This window comes from Zychaea mexicana, assembly GCF_025766255.1.
Source record: "Zychaea mexicana strain RSA 1403 chromosome Unknown BDB00scaffold_126, whole genome shotgun sequence".
Lineage (NCBI taxonomy): Eukaryota > Fungi > Mucoromycota > Mucoromycetes > Mucorales > Lichtheimiaceae > Zychaea > Zychaea mexicana.
The window spans coordinates 50,936-70,128 of record NW_026516789.1 but is presented as its reverse complement, the minus strand read 5'-3'; the positions used below and the strand labels follow the sequence as shown (position 1 = coordinate 70,128).

General features: G+C 44.1%; 9 protein-coding genes across 9 annotated transcripts; 4 read left to right on the top strand and 5 right to left on the bottom strand.

Annotated features, from left to right (window-relative positions):
* Window positions 1-62: 62 nt before the first annotated feature.
* BDB00DRAFT_773798 (uncharacterized protein) lies at window positions 63-1,293 on the bottom strand (the record flags this gene model as incomplete). The annotated part of the gene is made up of 7 exons (XM_053120121.1): window positions 63-188; window positions 269-415; window positions 488-598; window positions 665-747; window positions 841-924; window positions 1,010-1,099; window positions 1,200-1,293. 7 exons carry the CDS (start codon window positions 1,291-1,293, stop codon window positions 63-65), a joined length of 735 nt encoding a protein of 244 aa, XP_052974035.1.
* An 84-nt stretch (window positions 1,294-1,377) lies between these two features.
* BDB00DRAFT_878128 (uncharacterized protein) lies at window positions 1,378-2,803 on the bottom strand (the record flags this gene model as incomplete). The annotated part of the gene is made up of 2 exons (XM_053127702.1): window positions 1,378-1,651; window positions 1,746-2,803. 2 exons carry the CDS (start codon window positions 2,801-2,803, stop codon window positions 1,378-1,380), a joined length of 1,332 nt encoding a protein of 443 aa, XP_052974034.1.
* Window positions 2,804-2,902: 99 nt separating this feature from the next.
* On the bottom strand, window positions 2,903-5,933 carry BDB00DRAFT_851876 (Poly(A) polymerase central domain-containing protein). The gene is made up of 10 exons (XM_053125543.1): window positions 5,692-5,933; window positions 5,465-5,613; window positions 5,286-5,395; window positions 5,141-5,194; window positions 4,643-5,062; window positions 4,278-4,537; window positions 3,977-4,215; window positions 3,717-3,834; window positions 3,554-3,608; window positions 2,903-3,371 (listed from the first exon to the last, which is right to left on the bottom strand). The coding sequence occupies exons 1-10, from the start codon at window positions 5,922-5,924 to the stop codon at window positions 3,243-3,245; spliced, it is 1,767 nt and encodes a 588-aa protein (XP_052974033.1). The 5' UTR covers window positions 5,925-5,933; the 3' UTR covers window positions 2,903-3,242.
* Window positions 5,934-6,681: 748 nt separating this feature from the next.
* On the top strand, window positions 6,682-8,612 carry BDB00DRAFT_851871 (asparaginyl-tRNA synthetase). Its single transcript, XM_053125542.1, has 4 exons — window positions 6,682-7,062; window positions 7,148-7,262; window positions 7,329-7,466; window positions 7,555-8,612. The coding sequence occupies exons 1-4, from the start codon at window positions 6,803-6,805 to the stop codon at window positions 8,521-8,523; spliced, it is 1,482 nt and encodes a 493-aa protein (XP_052974032.1). The 5' UTR covers window positions 6,682-6,802; the 3' UTR covers window positions 8,524-8,612.
* Window positions 8,613-8,644: 32 nt separating this feature from the next.
* BDB00DRAFT_851866 (nucleophile aminohydrolase) lies at window positions 8,645-10,534 on the bottom strand. The gene is made up of 8 exons (XM_053125541.1): window positions 10,511-10,534; window positions 10,163-10,428; window positions 9,948-10,094; window positions 9,747-9,850; window positions 9,575-9,663; window positions 9,434-9,504; window positions 9,225-9,354; window positions 8,645-9,136 (listed from the first exon to the last, which is right to left on the bottom strand). Exons 2-8 carry the CDS (start codon window positions 10,163-10,165, stop codon window positions 8,835-8,837), a joined length of 846 nt encoding a protein of 281 aa, XP_052974031.1. The 5' UTR covers window positions 10,166-10,428; window positions 10,511-10,534; the 3' UTR covers window positions 8,645-8,834.
* On the bottom strand, window positions 10,532-12,329 carry BDB00DRAFT_885089 (uncharacterized protein; the record flags this gene model as incomplete). The annotated part of the gene is made up of 3 exons (XM_053128381.1): window positions 10,532-10,678; window positions 10,763-12,073; window positions 12,180-12,329. The coding sequence occupies 3 exons, from the start codon at window positions 12,327-12,329 to the stop codon at window positions 10,532-10,534; spliced, it is 1,608 nt and encodes a 535-aa protein (XP_052974030.1).
* Window positions 12,330-13,227: 898 nt separating this feature from the next.
* BDB00DRAFT_878124 (cytosol aminopeptidase family, catalytic domain-containing protein) lies at window positions 13,228-15,338 on the top strand (the record flags this gene model as incomplete). Its single annotated transcript, XM_053127701.1, has 7 exons — window positions 13,228-13,563; window positions 13,698-14,110; window positions 14,174-14,253; window positions 14,328-14,343; window positions 14,426-14,675; window positions 14,775-15,168; window positions 15,289-15,338. 7 exons carry the CDS (start codon window positions 13,228-13,230, stop codon window positions 15,336-15,338), a joined length of 1,539 nt encoding a protein of 512 aa, XP_052974029.1.
* Window positions 15,339-15,354: 16 nt separating this feature from the next.
* On the top strand, window positions 15,355-16,555 carry BDB00DRAFT_851850 (cyclin PHO80-like protein). The gene has a single exon (XM_053125540.1). The coding sequence runs from the start codon at window positions 15,668-15,670 to the stop codon at window positions 16,190-16,192; it is 525 nt and encodes a 174-aa protein (XP_052974028.1). The 5' UTR covers window positions 15,355-15,667; the 3' UTR covers window positions 16,193-16,555.
* BDB00DRAFT_851849 (uncharacterized protein) lies at window positions 16,482-17,666 on the top strand. Its single transcript, XM_053125539.1, has one exon. The coding sequence runs from the start codon at window positions 16,506-16,508 to the stop codon at window positions 17,418-17,420; it is 915 nt and encodes a 304-aa protein (XP_052974027.1). The 5' UTR covers window positions 16,482-16,505; the 3' UTR covers window positions 17,421-17,666.
* The last annotated feature ends 1,527 nt before the right edge of the window (window positions 17,667-19,193 follow it).

Here is a 19,193-nt window from a genome sequence, read left to right as displayed (position 1 = left end):
GTTTGTATAAAGCATCCGGTGAGCAAATTACTGTCCTGGATTCAATCAGTAGTAATCCTGTTTCAGTTAATTATTACCTGCAGGCCTAATTTTACATATTGTATGCCCTCTTCAAAGTCAAGCGTTTCAGTGGAAATTTGACCTATACGGTAACAAGCCTTGACATTACACGGATCACGGTCGAGAACCTGACATTTTCCATAATCGGATATTTAGCCTCTACTCTTCCGCTTTGTAATATGCAATTTGCCCAGAATAGGGGGTTTACCTTTTTACAAACTTCAAGAGCATTATCCCACTCGCGCAATTTGATGTAGCATATGGCAATATTGGATTGAATGGCGATGACCAGTTCACGACATTCAACCTGCTCCTCTGGTTCGCAATCCCACAAATCAATAATATAATCACGAGCCTAGAAAAATAAGAGTTAAGAGTATATTCTTTCGGATTCTTGCGTAGATCAAGAAGAAATAGGATGTTTTACCCGTCGATATGCGAAGAGTGCCTTATCAACAGCACCTTTCTTAAATAGTTCGTTGCCTTCTTCTTTCTTCGATGCTGCTGCTTCAAGTCGCTGTCGCGCAGATCCTGCGGGCTAAATGATTCGTTAGACGATTCCTTTTCTCAGTGCTTGATTCAGCTCATGCGCCAGATACTTTACCTCCCATGCGCCTAGCAACTCGACGACAAAACGTAGAGACGCTTTCTTCGGGACAATAGGAGCACGTCCCTTTTCACCATAACCTGATTGTGATTTCCACCGAGAAAATAGCCCAATCAATGAATTACCACGTCGTTTTCATATCACCCGCATGCAGTATAGGATGTCAGACTTACCATACTCATAAGAACAGGTGATCTCGGCGACTTCACCAACTTTCATAGTGGGTACCGCGATTTCCCATGCTTCAATCACTTGTCCTGCAAAAGGTGATACGCCAAGTTAATAGAACATCATATATGCAGCCAGAAAAAAAAGGAGTTGAAACAGGATAATCGCAATTACCACCATTTAATGTGAAGGCGAATGGCGCGTTGCGATCGCGCGAAGAGTCGAATTTTGAGTCTTGCTTTACAAGGAATGCCTCGTAGTGAACTATGCGAGATCACCGTGCGTGTACCGTTTGTCATTATTCTTTTTTGTTCCCAGGGACAACGTGTAGCTGTCAAGAATTGGAATGTATTTTGAAGCTTACCACTGACTTCGCTCTTCTTTTTCGGCTGGAGGCCCTCGCCTGCCTTAATGATGCGTTTAGTAACCTTGCCATCTTCTGTCAGGTTTTGTGCCATTCTTAGAAAGGTATGGAAGACGCGTAAAACAGAGAAAAAGGGCGACGAAATTCTTTTAAATTATGGCAGGTGAGGGGGAATATTTTATTGATTATTATTTCTGTTCTTTCCAAACAGATTTATGCTCCAACGATTGGATTTCTTTTGTTGTGGTTGTTGCTGCTGCTGCTGCTGCTGTTGTGTTGCTTGCTGCTGCTGCTGCTGCTGATACGAAGACTGGGATGATCGTTTCTTTTGTTCTGCAAACTCAAGTACTTGTACTTTTTGTCTTGAAGCTTCGTATCCCTGTGAAGCGGCGATCTGAAAGTACTCTTTGGCAACAGCAGTATCTTGGGGTATACCTTCGCCATTCAGAAACCTAAAACAAGCGATTTTTTAAACATACCGAGTCAGTTACTACAGAAAAAGCAGAACGGATATCTTCTTACAAAGATAGGCATAGTTCATCTTACATTTCACCGAGCATGTGTTGAGCATATAGATTCGGTGCTTCAGGCTGACTGGCTGCCGTCTGATAGTATTGGAACGCTCTCTGATAATCACGATCCACGCCCCAGCCGTTCCTGAACAGATCACCTAGTGCAGTCTGGCAATACGGGATATCTGAACCCTTTGTACACCAACGAAGCACTTCGTCGTAGTTCGTTTTGATCCCAGCTTGACCTTTAAAATAAGCAGCTGCCAATTCTTCAATAGCGAGGGCAAAGTCCTGCTGCGCCGACGCCGCGAGCCATTGAATTGCTTCGTTGCCTTGGTTTCTGCCGAGGTAAAGATGGCCGAGGATATACTGGCAATAGCGATCGTTTGTCAATTTGGCGCCTTCCGAGGCGTACTCGAATGCCTTCTCGAGATTGTTGCTGTCGACATAGTAGGCGTACGCTAAGTCGACATAGGCTCGATCATCGCCTAGCTGGACAGCTCGCTGGTAAAGCTCCATTGATTTGGCAGTGTCGTGAAGTGAGTAGCTGTATCGATCACCATAGACTCGACCGAGTTCGTAAGATGCTTCAGCGAGTCCTTGCTCGCTTGCATGCTGCAATAACGCTACACCTTGATTGAGATCGCGTTCGACGCCGATAGCCTTGGTCAACAAGAGGCCGGCAAGGTAGCTGACATGGCCACTGCTAAGTTGCTTAGCGCCTTCGAGGATAAGATCGATTGTCGACGTCGAGGTACGTGTCGTTTGATCTGTGAAATAGTTGGCGCATGAATACAGTGCGTCTGACAGTTGTTTGTCGAACACGCTGCGTGACCACATTTCGGCTTCTCGTTCATCAGCCTGTATGTGTCGATTCAAGCTGTCTTTGGCCGAGTAGATTGTGCAAAGTTTTGTTTTGGCTTCAATGTCGCGATGGGCGATGGCTTCGTACCGCAAGAAGTTTAGAGCTTTCAAAACGTCATCACGATCATTCTTGCCACTGGGAGACTGAATAAGTTCGGTTGCTGTTGTGAGATGCAGTTCTGGAGCACCATTAAACAAGGGTCGCGGCTGTTGCTCGACAACTGTCATTGAAAAGAGGCCAGTATTATTATTACCTGGTAAGGAAGAGTAATAGAAAGGAGTTTGGAAACTAAAATAAAATCAGGAACAACGACGAACGTCCAGATGCTTGGATTTAACCTTCTTTTTTACTTCTTTTATTTTCATTGCAACAAAATATGGAGGGGGATCCGCTAGCTAAGCAGAGAAGTAGAATTATGAAGTATCTGTTTTTTTGGTCCGATGAATTCGTGTATGCTATGTAGAATGTAAAATGTATATATTGCCGAAAGTTTGTAATCGCGCAAAAGCAACCTTACCCGTATAGATCTGCATGTCATTATATTTATATATAATGGCATACAGCCATTACTAGCAGCTGCATATCCCGCTTCATTTTCTCTTTGCTTCATCTTCGTCGCCGTATCATGCCTTGCTTTCATGCTGTTGCTGTCGACGGTGATCGTGTTCATAAAGTCGTAGAGCATTCTTCGACAAGTGTCATGTGTGGTGCATTGATGGCCGGTGAGGGTATATTGTCGGTCTCTGGAATCCCTTTAGTTCTTGCTCTCTTGATGGATGGCGACAGCTCTGCAGTCTATCAACATTACCAAGATACCAACGGTTAACCAAAATCTATCCCTCACGGAGTCACCCCTCCCCAACCGCTCCTCCCACCATCCCCCACTTCATTCCCAGCCCGAACTCATTTATCTCTTTGCGTTTCCGGAAAATAGGTGCTGACGAATGCGCATATAACCTCCACTGTTAAAAACAAACCTGGTTCGTTCGTTTGGTCACAGCAGTGCGTGTCACCTCGTCTGGAAGCATCGATCTACACACAGAGAAAACAAATAACAGAAAAAACAAAAAATTTACTTGAACATCACCCATGATCAACGAATTCTTTCTTTTTTCAATCTCTAAAAAGAGATAGACTGACCTTCGTAAATATCGTACGACTATTCCCATGTGCTGCTCATCATACTGTTCCCAATTCCGTACATATCGCTTGAACTCGTTGATCGGTCGGCTGATATCTATTTGACCTTGTTCTCGTACTACAATGCAAAAAAATAAATGTTTGTTTGTTTGTTTGTTCAATAGGCATAAATATGAAGGGGATGGGGGGCTTCACGTATCATTCCAAGACCCAGCTGATTGAGATAATTGGATCTGTGCATGTATGTGATATTTGAATACCTGGACCAAGTCTGAAATATAAGCCGATATAGAACGTCCGCGTATAAATTTTGACTCCATCAACATCATCTTGGTTCGAGATGTTTCCTACGCCGTTCACCGCGGCAGCAATCTGTTCCTGACTTGTGCAAGAATACACATTGTCAAACCCTTCGACAAAGGGATGTACAAGTGCAAGGCCATGGATCGCTTCAAGCTTGGTGGTCAACCTTCGTAATCGGGCTTCGACTAGTCCACTCCTACATTAAAAGTTTAAGAAAACATGCACACATGAATATCCCTCTAAGTCATTTGTTCTTACCACTGGAGCTGACGAAGAGAGTCATCGCTACTGACGACAATTTGCAGATAATGTCGATAGTTCTTAAAAAAAGCATGTCCTTCAAATAACGCATCCCAACGTAAGCTGCCAACCATAATCTTATCCATTATCTGTGCTGCGCGCTTGCATTCTCCGATAACAATTCGGAAGGTCGAGTTTGTCATATTGTGGGTTGCACACATTGTCGGATATGCAGGTGTAATGATGGGCATCTTGTGAGTTCTATCGATTAAATTTCGCTAATAGTGATAGTAAAATACGTACTTCTTGTTAGCAATACTCACTTGTTGCAACAATACAACCTAGACAGAAATACGTCAACTGCCAACTGACATCACACTTACTCTTGGATTCCATGATTGGATGTTTGGCAAAGGCGGACCCTCGGGAGAGTGTCGTAACACTACTGGTTGAGGCCAGTTCCAATTAACCATTATACCGAACACTTTGCTTGCTACAGTACTTGCGCACGCATTCGGATATAGTTGGCACACTCTTGCCACCATCAGTGCCCATGCTACGCCGCCCAAAAATCCTAATACGTTTGAATAAATTCCACGTCTTGTTGCCCACAGCTTGATGCATCGAACAGCCGTGCGAAACGTTGGTATATCGGGTACACTCTTTAATATTTCGTCCGCCACACGTGTGCCGTTAACGCTCCGTATACATCGTTCATCCAGAGTCACCAGCAGTGAAGTGTCATCAATATCAAGATTGTCAGGGATGGTCGATAGACTCAATCGTGCACAGAGCAGATCAACCTTGTTTAAATTCGTTAGAACTGTTATACAGGGGAATGGAGTTGTTATTATGTCGGCGCACAGATATATTTAACTTACCGGTATCCCAGAAAATTTGAGCTTAATGATGGGTACAAACGCATCTCGGATCGCCTAGATCAAAATCCATCAATGTATCAGCCTTGCACAGTTTTCCTTTGATTTCCGTGAACGTGTCCAAGATAAAGGAAAAGTAAAAACGTACCGTTAACTGTGTCACTTCAGGTCTTCGCGCCAGCATCTTGTATACCCCTTCAAAAAAATCGGATCGAGTGATATGTTGAGGGCAAACACATACTGCATCGATATCCGCATCTATAACAAGAGAAAAGCTGACGTAAAAAAACAACTTCTCGGGTATTCTGGTAGAAATGGTAAGCTTACTAGCTGCTTGAACGCCAAGACGACAGCTGCCAAACGTCAAGACCTTGCCTCCAGCTTTTTTTGCATCGTCTGGCGTGAGCCCTTTCCGAATGCTTGCTTCGTATATAAATCGTTTTGCAATCTCTTCAAGCTTATTCATTACCGATTGCCTACGTGGAGAAACAGAAAAAGTTCAATACTGTAATAGATTTGTGTACTGAGCCAAGTTATATAAAAGAGGGTCTTACCGTAACGAAGAAATGGCTTCAGATTCGTACATGTTATTTTTCTGAAGGGCAACTTCGAGGTCTTTTTGTAAATTTTCATCCCTTGGCGATGGACCGGCGAAGGACAAAGGCTCGCCGATACCGAGATACTCACTTTTCCCAACCATGACAATTTTTTCACTGGCTTTTTCTTTTAACAGTGGTAAGGAATAAAAAGGCATGTCGTGCTTTTCACTTCCCCCAAAAAATCTCATCCAGCCGCGGAGTTCGTACGTCGAAGGGGTGCTATTAATGTGATAAGGAGCGAACAGAGGAACTACAATGCCTTTGGTTACTAGAGTCAAATTTGTTAACATCATGAAGGCCACTTGAAAATTAAAATCATACACAGAATAGTCAACGCGTTAGTTGATGCGGTTGATAGCCTTCTATAAGAAGGATGATGAAGCCTGGTTATAGACAAACATATTATAGTGCAGTTAAGATCGCCAATTGATCTTATCCGACGCTACGTCAAATCGGCGCGTTACCTGCAACATAAAGTATACACAGCAACACGACGTGCAGTGTCCTCTTTTGTGTGACAGCAGAACAGCTGTCGGTTGCATATTAGAATAGATATGCACCCTTTACCATATGGCTATAAGCTAAAGAAGGGCTGTAGGATATTATCATCAGAGTGAGCGTAATGCGTTAATAAAACAAACGATAGTAGTGCTTTCATATAATTGCATATTTTGCTCATATAGATATATTCATGATGCATTCATACTCGGCCCGAGAATAGAATACCTGTATATGGTTCTATATTCTTATTTGATCAAATAGTCTCTCAGGATTTTATTTTAACTTGATGAGATAAATGTACTAGCATCCCTGTGTATTTATTAATCGCGAATAGTAACTAATCGCTATTGTGCGTGCAGTATGTAGCACTGTAGCGTTGAGAGTCTTAGAGCATCTTCATCCTTCTGGTGGTTCTAGGTACAGAAGAGTTAAAAGAGGATGGGATATAGATAGGCTAAGCGTTAACAAATCAATTGCGTATGGCTGACTTGGAAAATAACACACGCCTAAAAAGAAGCTTAATGCTTTCTGAGTAATTGAAACCCTCAGGTCTGACAAGGGCAAAATGACATTTAGTGCATTACGATCGTTACAACTCTCACGGCGATCGCTCTTTCTAAATTGTTCTCGCTCTCATTCAACCAATACCTTTCCACTCACCGTACGATCCTTACTAGATAACAATGTCGAAGCAGGAAGCGATGTAACCGTTAAAGGCTGGGTGCGATCTGTTCGTAAACAAAAGCAGATCTCGTTCGCCAACATTAATGACGGAACAAGTGTCAGGGGTCTGCAGGCGATCTTGAGCTCAGAACAAGCTGAAAGGTAATGGGTACGCTAAAGAAGAGTGAAGCTGTCATAAAGGTCTTTTTTATTGCACCGAAAACTGATATGGGGGTTGTCGAAATAGGTTGAGCACCGGATCTTGTGTGGAGTTACAAGGTACTTTGGTTAAAAGTCCCGGCAAGGAACAAGGCAAAGAACTGCAAGTCAGCAGTATGGATATACTCGGAGAGTGTGATAGTGTACGATCTAATATATAGAAGGATAAGTTGGTTCGTTGACTGACCAGAGATTACAACAATATATAGACGTTCCCAATGCAAAAGAAGAGACATACTTTCGAATATCTACGAACCATAAACCATCTGCGTGCTCGAGGCAACGCTGGCAGTGCATCATTACGGGTTCGCCATGCAGCACGACAAGGACTTCAGGACTATTTTGCGGTAAATCAATGCTACTGTTGTTTTTATCCTCGTGCTTCTCTTCTCGATCGCTAAATAGTTATTTGATGCCATGTTTTTTCTTTGATAGAAACATGAATTCACCCAAGTCGATACACCTATCCTGACATCACACGATTGCGAAGGGGGTGGCGAAGTGTTCAAAGTGACGCCCGGATCAGCAGCATCCGGTAACGCGGAATTCTTCAACAAGCCTGCGTTCCTGACTGTGTCCGGTCAGCTACACGCGGAGATGTTTGCTTCAGCATTATCCAGAGTATACACATTTGGCCCAGTGTTTCGTGCCGAGGAATCATTGACATCGCGTCACTTGGCCGAGTTTTGGATGTTAGAAGCCGAAGTAGCCTTCATCGATCTCGAACAACTGCTGGATATCACAGAAGGCAGCATCAAACACGCCACGCGCCATGTCCTCGACACCTGCCCCGAAGAGATGGAGTTCTTTGACAAATGGGTGGCTAAAAAGGATGTGAAAGGAAAACCCGCCCTGCTCAAGCGGCTTCGCAACAGTCTTGACAAACCTTTTGCAAGGATTGACTACAAAGAAGCCGTTCAACTCTTACAAGGAGCCAACAAGAAGTTTGAGTTTCCAACGACGTGGGGAAGCAGCTTGCAATCAGAACACGAACGTTATCTGGCATCTGAGGAGTGCAAAGACCGACCGGTGTTTGTAAAGAACTACCCAAGCGACCAAAAACCATTCTATATGCTCGAAAATGACGGAAAACAGAAGAATAACACTTATGTCGATGAGCACGGATCAACAGTCGCCTGCTTCGACTTGCTATTACCGGGTATTGGCGAGCTCGTGGGTGGATCCATGCGTGAAGATCGAGAAGATGTGCTGGAAAGCAAGATGAAAGCTGCTGGTATGGACACCGAGGAATACGGATGGTATCTGGAACTTCGTAAATACGGAAGTGCACCGCATGGAGGTTATGGAATCGGATTCGAACGATTTATGTTGTGGTTGACAGGATTTGAGAACGTTAGAGAGGTTGTACCTGTGCCTCGTTGGGTGGGCCACTGCAAATACTAGAAAAAAAAAGTTGATAGATTTATTGTAAAATGCCAATTTTAATACATTGAAGGATTATAGACCTTAAGCATAATACTTCATAGCTTGGCAATTGCAAGTAGACATGCAATTGAACACATAGCATGCATTTATGTTACAGCTTCTCTTTTGTCACATACAGCAAGCATTTCTTAATTTTCGATCCTCTTCATAAGACTTATTATTTCCGAACAATGTACGACTTATCATTGAGGTTAAAGATAATTTCAATGTGTTTGATCTGTGTGTGGTGTTTTATTGGTAGATGGTCAATCCTTTATTCTGTTGTATCCTTAGTTATCTGTGTCCATAGGAGCCACACCACCCTGATCCACTTGAGTGTTGCTATCCTCCCGAGAGCTCTCTGCTGCTATTGAATCTGCGGCTGATCGACCCTCGGCACCACGTCGAGTTCTGGACGTCTCATCGCCTAAAAGCTCCAAGTACTGTTGCAAAGCTTCACCTTCGATAATGTGGAAATCCTCGTTTCTGCCGACAATGCCGATTGAAGTGTTGTGAATATTGAGCTCCTTGTCTTGTTGCAATGTGTCTCGGAGAGCCAAAAGGCCGTGTCGAACAAGATCATCCAGCGAGGCTAGCAGAAAAACGAACGATTTAGCAAACATTTTACTAGTTGGTCCAGCTCCTTAACCCATCACTGCATAAACAAATACGAGTCATACCATTGGCAAATTGCTCATAGTTCTTTTCCAAGTAGGTCTTTGCGGATTGAGATCGCGCGCCAATGGACATGGCAAAGTATTCAAAGCAAGTACCGGAAGGAGAAGATTCATAGAGATGGGGGCCAGTTTCCTGCGAACAACACCATAGTGTGAATCACTATAAATTCCAACTGGTCCGGTATGAGCCAATGTGTACGGTCAAGACTTACATCGTATCCGACCACCAACAAGCCGACACCATAAGGTCGGCGACCGTATTGCTGTGTGTTGACCTGGGCCTCTAGAATTTATGAATAGTGTAAATACACTCATTACCCCTTCGAATAAGCAAGTTTATATGGACAACATACTGTCTGCAATTGTCGAGACGATTCTTTGAACGGGTATGGGTCGGTCGTACAGCATCTTGGATCGCATAGCTTCAGTTCGCATAAAGTTGCTACCATGTATTATATCAGTATGCATCACCACTAGTGGCTTCCCTTCACTTTCGTAGGGCGTTTTCTCCTTTACTATCGTTACCTAAGCACACGAGCGTCTGAGGTAAGACCAGCAATAGCAATGCCCATGTGCTCGTCAACCTTGATCAACTTTTTCTGGTATGATGCCAACTCGCCCGATGAACGCTACGATTTCGAGTCATTAAGTATATGTGAGCTTCTGTGTGCATGTGTGTCCTTGAGAAAAAAGAGGAAAAAAGGTTTGCTCGAATTCTTCGTTTACCTTGAGAGCGAGCAACACGGCGTATTCGTTACTTCTCAGACCGATCGCTGCCGAACCTTGCTTGACGGCTTCAACAGCGTATTCAACTTGATGGATGCGGCCTTGTGGGGACCACGTTGAAACATCGTTATCATATTGATTTCGGAACTAGCAGTACAGATTCAATAATTAGTATAGCTCGCATTTAATGCTCGCATTTACACATTGGTAGTTACCATGTCGCGTAATTCTCTGGCGAGTTTGAAGAAGCGCTTGAAAGAAAAGGTACAGCTTCTTCTCGGACGCGCGGCACACTATAGGTGACGTGCGCTTTCCCAATTTCCGCCGTACCCTACTCGGCGGGCATTGACCGAGTCGCTTCTTGATCCACTTGAGCCAGCAGATGGCTACAACTGTTGCCCTTCTTGAGCCTTTATTGTAATGGAAAGCAAGGCTATTTCTTTTTCTTTTGCTTAACATATGTTCTTGGATTACGACATCACTACCATAATAAATTACAACTCGAACTTTATTCTATGTATGGAAAATAAGTGAAGGATTACTTTTGCAGATTATATATGTACATTTTATTGAATAACGTTCTATTAATTCTTTTGCTTCTTGCGTGTTTTGGGCTCTGCTTCGGTATCGCATGACTTTATCCGTGAGTCGTAGTAGGCAATAGACTTTTCGACAATCTTCTTTTCGCTGATTCGACAAGTAAGTGCATAGTATTGGCGCTTGTTAATCACCTAGTTAAAAAACAACAACATCGTATTAGAGAAGAAACATAAGGCAACATCACATATAGTCATCCTCAAGGTAAGAGAACTCACCTTGCTTCTTGTTTCAATGTCCTTTTCGACCGGTGTCCATTCGCCCTTATCATCCAAGTAATCTTTTCTTCTATGCTCCGCAAGAAGCTTGCAGACGGTATAAACAAACTTTTTGGTTTCAAGATGTTCGGTATTCTTGCGCGACTTTTTGTCACCGTTTTGACTCTGATCTGCCAAACCCTCAAAGTACATCAAGGCTTCGCCAACATCCGCCTTGAACTTTTTAAACGTTCGATCGTTGACAAAGACGACGTGAAGCAAGCACATGACTGTATCCTCGTAAAGACCTTCGACATTAATAAAGTAGGGTTGCGACTTGCCGCCTTCTTCATGATCATCTTCGGCGTTGTCCTCATCTTCTTCTTCCATGCCTTCCTCAGCATGTTCGTGATCGTGTTCATGGTCTTCGCCACAACAGTCGTCATTGTCACCATGTTTGTGGTCATCACCACAGCAACCATCGTCACAGCAACCTCCTTCTTCATCGTTTTCGTCACCATCTGGCTTTGGACAAAGGATATCCTCATTCGTCAAAAAGTACTCAAAGCGTTCTTGCACATGCTCGATGGCTTCCTCGGTTATCGCTTCCTCGTCAATCTTTGACTTCTTTTTGCTAAGCAGGCTATTCTTAATAAGCTCCACCGACGCCCCAAACAAATTGTCCTGACTGACTGAGACATAGTCGTTCTCGTTGTTGTCATGGCAGAATCCGTATTTGCTCAAAAGGACAATGTTTGGATGTTGACCGTAGGTGTTAAATATTTCCTCGCCTGCCTTGACATCACGTTCGAGGATCATGTCGCACGTATCCTTTTTTTCTTCGTCCTTGTCCTCTTTCCAAAAGTTCACCTTGTCCTCTTCCAACTTTTCAAGATCTTCTAAAGGTCCTTCTTCTTCTTCTTCCTCGTCATCGTCTTCGCTCTTGAGAGAGATGCCACTTGCAGCCGACATTTTCTCGTCATCCTCGTCGTCCATATCGCTCCAAGCATCCTCATCCTCAAGTTCAGCGTCGCTACCTTGTTCCAAGTAAGCAAGATACTGGTGTTCGCAGTAATCGAGCGCACCACATTGGTCGCAGACATCAAAATCAGTGACAAAGTGTACATGCTCGTCGCCACTACGGTGATTAAAAATATCGGCGAAAGGAACCATGGCTGTCTCATGGAATGCGTCGACTTCAAAGGCACGGGATGAAATCAGAGTCGAAATTCGGCAGAAAAGGTCAAATGAGAAATTGCCCTCCTTGAAGATATAGGGATATTCCTTGATCAGTGGGACAACAATCGATTGATAGTCGTCGTCCAGATCTGCCTATTATGTAGAAATTGCATAAAGAAAATATGGTAATCAGCCACCAGCATTTTGCCGTGAACCGCACCACTTGATACTATAGAAATCAACACCAAAGATACTTTACCAAATCGTTATGCACAGCATCTTCCATTTCAGTACCCTTAAACCACAATTTTTCTTCATCTTTCCAGAATACGGGAAGATCCTCGGATAGTGGCAACGCTTGGAGATAGCCGTACCAGGGCGACTCTGTGCCCTGAGCTAACTCGTACATGATTGCGACCGCCAAAGAGCAGCTGCCAGCGATCTTTTCGTCCTCGAGAATATTGTTAATGCTGGTTGACTGGACCGACAAAATCGTCGACTTTGGGATTTGAACCACTATAGAGACAAAAAAAGAGTAATTCGCGAGATCGATCCGAGATCAAGGGAAACTTTTGGTCAGCTTGTCTTTTTTCCTCCCCGTAAAACATATGACACAAACACTTACAAGGCTTCTCGCTACAGGCAATGTCCTTCAAAGCAAATACACCAAAGCCATTGTCAACTACTCTGATTTCCAGAGCGTCCCTATCCCAGACGATCTCATTGTTATTAAACCACTCGAGTAGCTTGGCGAGCTTTTCTTTATTGGACATGAGGTGCGAGAAAGAAAGAAAAAGTTTGAAGAAGAAAATAATGCTTCGGGCTTGAAAAGATTTCTATATCTGTAAAAGTTGTCAGTGCCAGTCGAATGGCTAGATCCATACTGTGTCTGTCAATTCTATGCAACTTGGGTTATGACCACTTGTCACCGCGTTTAATGTAGCTCCTTGGTTTCGTACAAAGTAATAGTTTGTGGTGATCACATACTACTTACTATACTTTCCCTTGAAAAAAGTTACAGTTAATATTAATTGATTTACGAGGATGGAAAAGAATAATTATCTACGAGCATAGTGAGCGAAATGCAACAAAGCCGTATCAATGAATAAGAGCGGTACTTTATTTAATAGTGCACTTTAGTAGAACGGAGAAGGACATATCTGCAACGCAATAAGCGTATGTATGTAGTCAGTTCCAACTACGGGTTTGCCTATGCAGCGATGCAGTGGCGAATAGCTGAGTTCATCAACTTACAAAGCCCTAGTCGCTCGTGGCACGCTTCAACTTGATTCCTCTCTTCACGAGCCATGTTTCGTATCTTTCAAGCCGGAAAATCGGTTGCCTCTTACAACAAAGTGCAATTCAGAAATGGATTGCGCCATTTCACCAACCAGCAAAACTACGACGCCATTGTTCTTGGTGCTTACACAGACGAATTAGCTCTAGCCAACACCAGCGACCACATCTCACAGTCCACGCGTAACTCCATTCTCGAACAACTCTCTGCATCTAATTTCTCGAAAGCTGACGATCTACGCATGTTATATAATGTTGGTGGTATCAGCCAGGTAGCTGTTGTATCCCTCGGCGACAAAAAATCAAACCAGAATCAAGCTGCTGTTTTGGAAACCGCGCGACGTGCTGTAAGTATTGCTACCTCTCTCCCTACTACTACGCTGCTGCTGTATAAATATATATGAAGCTTCTGGATTGAAGAGCTGAGAGAAAGAAAGCTGACATGACTCTGATAACGTGAAATCTGTATGAAAAAATTTAGGCAGGTTTGGGTGTTCAAGCATTAAAGAAGCAAAAAGCAACAAATGTAGGCGTAGACGTATCTATTCATGCACATGGTGCTGCTGAAGGTGCTGTCCTTGCCCAGTTTGAATTCTCCAAATTAAAAAAAGGCAAAGATCAAGAACCTTTTCTAAGTGTTGGACCTTTTGGAGGATTGGATGAAGCCAGTGTCAACGGTGGACTGAATTGGGAAACTGGACAGATTTATGGCGTGTCGCAAAACCTTGCACGTATGCTGATGACAACCCCGGCCAATTTGATGACGCCCAAAACGTTTTCCGAAGAAGTGGCATACCTTCTCGCTGGATTAGAGAATATCGATATTGCTGTACACGACAAGGAGTGGGCAGTAAGGCAAAAGATGAATTCATTCCTATCGGTTGCTCAGGGAAGGTAAAAAAAAGAGCACTGGCTTTGGAGTCGTTTGCTTGGCTTTTTAACAAATACGGTAATTAGTGATGAACCCTTGCGGTTCCTGGAAATCCACTATAAAGGAGCTAGCGAATCGGATCCAGTGTATGGTCTAGTTGGAAAAGGTAAAGAAATTTAATTAGTGGTGGGGTTAGAGGGTAATCATTTAGCAAATTAATTATTATCATACCATTTCTAGGTGTTACATTTGACTCGTACGTTAAAAGAACTTTATGGAAGGTGCAAAAACTCTAACTAACTCGATTATGAAATTGCTTACTACAACGACTGATGTAGTGGAGGAATTTCGCTAAAGCCGTCAGCAAATATGGCATTAATGAAGGGCGATATGGGCGGTGCAGCAACAGTTTGCTCGGCCATGTATGGTATCTCCAAATTAAAACTACCGGTCAATGTCGTGGCTGTCACGCCCTTGGCAGAAAACCTTCCATCGGGTAGAGCGACCAAGCCAGGCGATGTCGTTAGGGCAATGAACGGCAAGTCGATTGAAGTTATCAATACCGACGCGGAGGGCAGACTTATTCTGGTAGGTATACGGCCTATTAGGCATTAATCGCCGCAAAAGCTATCGTTCTGTCCCCTTTCAAAGAACCAACCTAACCTAGATTTTGGTTTGCTTCACTAGGCGGATGCATTGTACTATCTAAGCTCGAAATATTCATTGAAAAGTATCATTGATGTGGCCACATTAACTGGAGCATGCGATGTGGCTCTTGGCCAAGTCTTTGCGGGCGTGTTCACCAATTCGGATGAGCTATGGACCCAATTAAATATTGCGGCCCAAATGACCTCCGACCCGTTTTGGCGCATGCCTTTACATGATGACTATCTCAAAGCGATGAAGGAGTCTGCGGTAGCAGACTTGGTCAATTCGGCCGGGCGTTCTGGAGGTGCCGTCACAGCAGCAATGTTCTTGAAGGAGTTTTTGGCGGATAAAGAGCAACCATGGGCTCATATTGATATTGCGGGAGTTATGGATTGTTCTAGCACCGAAGGATACCACGTCAAAGGCATGACCGGTAAGTTGCATATACCCAGACCGTATTCGACTGATATAACAACAAAGTTGTTGACCCCAGGGACAAACGAGCAAAGGTCGTTGTCACAAACTAACAAAAACCAAACATATACAACGCTAGGTCGACCCACGCGCTCTCTTATAGAATATCTCAGAGGTCATACAAAATAAATAATTGAAATTGCCCGCTTCACTCTCTATTTTAACCCCTTGCCTAATAGCTTATGATTCACTTTGTAGCAGGGAAAAGAGGGGGGCTGACAAAAGGATATGAGAGGGCGGCGTAAAATGGTATTCGTCACGTGCGGTAGCAAAGTTTTCACTACTGTTTCCAGTCACCAGGTTCGGCTTTGACCTCCACTTGAGTGAGAGCCAAAAATACCCAACGAGGACCTTGCAAACACACCAACCAACTTCCAACTTCCAACAACAAAAACAGCAACAACAACTAACAGTAACACCATACCCATTCTTATATACACAAAAACGAGCACAAAAAAATGCAGCCTCCCTCCTTTGACCTGTCTAAATACCCGACCGTCGAGACCATTAAGCTCCTAGCATCATTGCTGGAGCGAATGACAGCAGCCAACGACCAGATCAACAGAGCCTCTACCGCTCGTAAGGATAATGTTCGTCGCGCCTCGTCCGCTTCATTGCTGGGGTCATCTCAAGTTCAAGGCGGGCTGGTCGCTTCTGCTACGCCGCCACCGCCTGCTGCTGATACCTACACCAAGTTCAGCAGTCGATCGTTGCCATCGATAGATATTTTTTCATACTTGTCGCGCATCTTCAAGTACTGCCCATGTGCCAACGAATGTTTTCTCAGTTTATTGGTATACTTTGACCGCATGTCAAAGAGTGCACTTGCTCTGACCGGGAGACCTTTCACTATCGATTCATACAACATTCACCGACTCATCATTGCCGGCGTCATGGTTTCCAGCAAATTCTTTAGCGACGTCTTTTATACCAACACGAGATATGCAAAGGTACGTATGCGGCATGTATTAAAAAAATTATGAGCTTTTAAGCAAAAAACGAGATGCTACTTTGAAATCGAACGAGATGAGAACTCATTATGTTGTTGCCATTGGTCTCTTTTTCGCCCGTTGCTAGGTCGGAGGATTGCCCGTTGCGGAACTCAATAGCCTGGAGCTCGAGTTTCTCGTCCTGAATGGATTCAACCTATCTGTACCTATTAGTGAGTTACAGCGATACGGAGATCAGCTATTGAAGGTGGGCTATATGGAGAAAGAAATCCTGAAGAGTATCATGTACGAAACGCCTACCTACAACCCCATCCGACACGGCCGCTCAACGTCTTTAGGATCGGCCATGGTTGTGCGCCATCCTGTTGCCCCCGAAAGCAATAGCAACAACAACAACAACAACAACAACAACAACAACAATGTTGCTACTGGTACCCAGGTCGATCAGCTGTGTGAGATGACCTCGCGTGTCTCCTTGGATGAACGCGTGCCACAATACAGCACCAGCACTACCAGCAATAACAGTATCTCGAGCGGTAGCAGTCAAGCGGCTGCGGCTGCGGCTGCGGCAGCAGCAGCAGCAGTGTACAACTCATACCCTCAGCAACAACAAAAGCAACAACAACAACAGCATCATCAGCATCATCATTTGCACAAAATGTCATCGAATGGTAGCTTAAATATGGTGCGACGTATGGGTAGCTACGGTAACCTGCACCATTCCCCTCAAGTGTTTAATGCCCCCATGACCAATCAAGATTCCTCACACAGCCCCATTGATCTCGACGATGCGCACGCTTCCTATTCCCCTCGACACCAGCGCCGCAGTTTCAACATGTGGCGTCATTCCTCTTCATCTCCACCTCCGCAACAACACTATACTCGTCAGCGCCACGGTAGTATGGGATTCAGCAGCAGCCCTAGTGACTCATCGCCGTCGTCGTCGTCTTCGTCATGGCAACATCGGATGCCCCGTCAGTCGCGGTCGAGTGTGAACCTGTGTCAACAGGCTGGATTTCGCAAGTCTACGCCTCCGCCTGGGTTTGCACCCAACGATGGCTTTGTCATGCCTCAGGGCGATGCTGCCGTGGCCGCCGCCGTAGCTGCCGCTGCTGCTGCTGCGAATGGGTATGGTGGGCCGTACTATGCATACCAGCAACATCCACTCGGCATCCCCACACCGCCACCTTCATCGTCTCCTGTGCACCAAAAGCAAGGCACCTCCTCTTCGCCATACCAACACTCTGTAATGTATCTATAATCCCCTTCTTCTATATCTGTTTTTCTTCCTTGATTCTTTTCACATCTGTCCACCCAAACAAAGCCCATATACATATTTATATATCAATTAGTACTATACCTTACCTGTAGTTCCTCTTCCTCTTCTTCTTTCTTCAGTCGCACTATGACTCTTCATTCTTCTTATTATTATTATTATTATTATTACCATCATTATTAGTGTATATATCTATCACCACAACACATACACAAAGCATACATATCTGCATGATCTTATTTTCTACATAATTAACATTAAACCCGGAAAACCCCACGATAATAGTTCAACCGGTCAGGTCCGTGCGGTCTTTTATCTTGAATGTTGCACATGGGGTTCTTTATTCATCATAAAAATGATGTCACACAATCAACTACGCAGAAAGAGAAAGATGCCAGGATCCTATTCACTTCCATACCTCAAAGGTGTTTATTATTCTCTTGATCTCCTGAATACTCATCCTCATCCTCTTCTTCCGTCCTCATCTTCTCGTTCGCTTCCTACCTCATCCTGGTCATCTGAATTTTGCTCTTGCATTTGCGGGTTGACATTTTGTCTTTGCTGGTTGGGACGGCGCAGATCAACTGGTCTTGAGTTAAAATGTTACCGCCGCTGTTTACGTGCGCCATTAAAATGCGGTCCAGCGTTACAATCAAGCACGATCGATAACACAGCCCACTATGGATTCTCCGTCCTCTCCTCATCAACTTCCCGCTCGCAGCGCTGGCAGTATCGCTGAGCATACACGAATCGCTGCCAACCAATTGTATGGTGGTAGGTATCAGTGGTACGGAAGCAAACGGTTAAAATTGGTAGTGTGATACGTGACAAGAAAGGAGGAGATTTACCGTACATTCATTCGACTCAAGGAGAAATCAAAGGCCATAACTTATTCCAAGTTTGCCAGACATACCCGCAGGAATCTTGTTAGAACTTTGTGATGTTGGGTGTGAGCGGATTATTTCCAGCATCACAACACCAAAGGGTCTTCCTACCAGTTTTAGTGATGCGCCGAATCTTTTGCTTGTTGCTACACAATGTCATTGTTAGAAACATGGAAACGTAAACTTGGGGTACAAAATAGCCAAGTAAGCATACATGTGCTCTCCGTAGAAGTTAAAAGAACTATGGTGGAGAACCGCTACAGTCCGTTGACGGCAAACAGAGCACATCTGAATTTATCGGCCTAGACGAGGACGGTTCGCCGCGCCAGTACGACCCTAAAAGCCTGAACAAAGAGAAACGGCGCCACTTGCGTCGTGCCGCACGACGGTGATCTTTGCGTACCTGCTTTGAGATGATATGAGTAAAAAAAGAAGATTTGGCGTTCTTGTGGGAAAGGATACTCAGAGCAAACAAAACATGATACATTGGTGCATCAGTTTCGTTTGTAACGATAATACCAAATGCATTTCATTTTTGAGCATAAGACAAACGAAGCATACTTGGAGCTTCATCGTGTACAGAACGGGCTACAAGGATTGTGTAGTCTGCCTAATAAGTTAGCACATCAGAAAGTCTTTAACAGAGGTGTATGCAAAGGAGTAGTGACAATAGGTCAAAGATGGTTTTCATCATCCATACAAACACACACTCTCTCTCTTTTGGATACAGTACTCGCAGTTCAATCGGCCATTTGCATAGTGGGATCATCTCCTCCTGCTGCAACATGAGGACAATGAAGACAAGCAACATGATAAACAGCACAGCAGGTGTACTACATACTATGAATGTTGTAAGGTTTGCACAAGCTCTTGC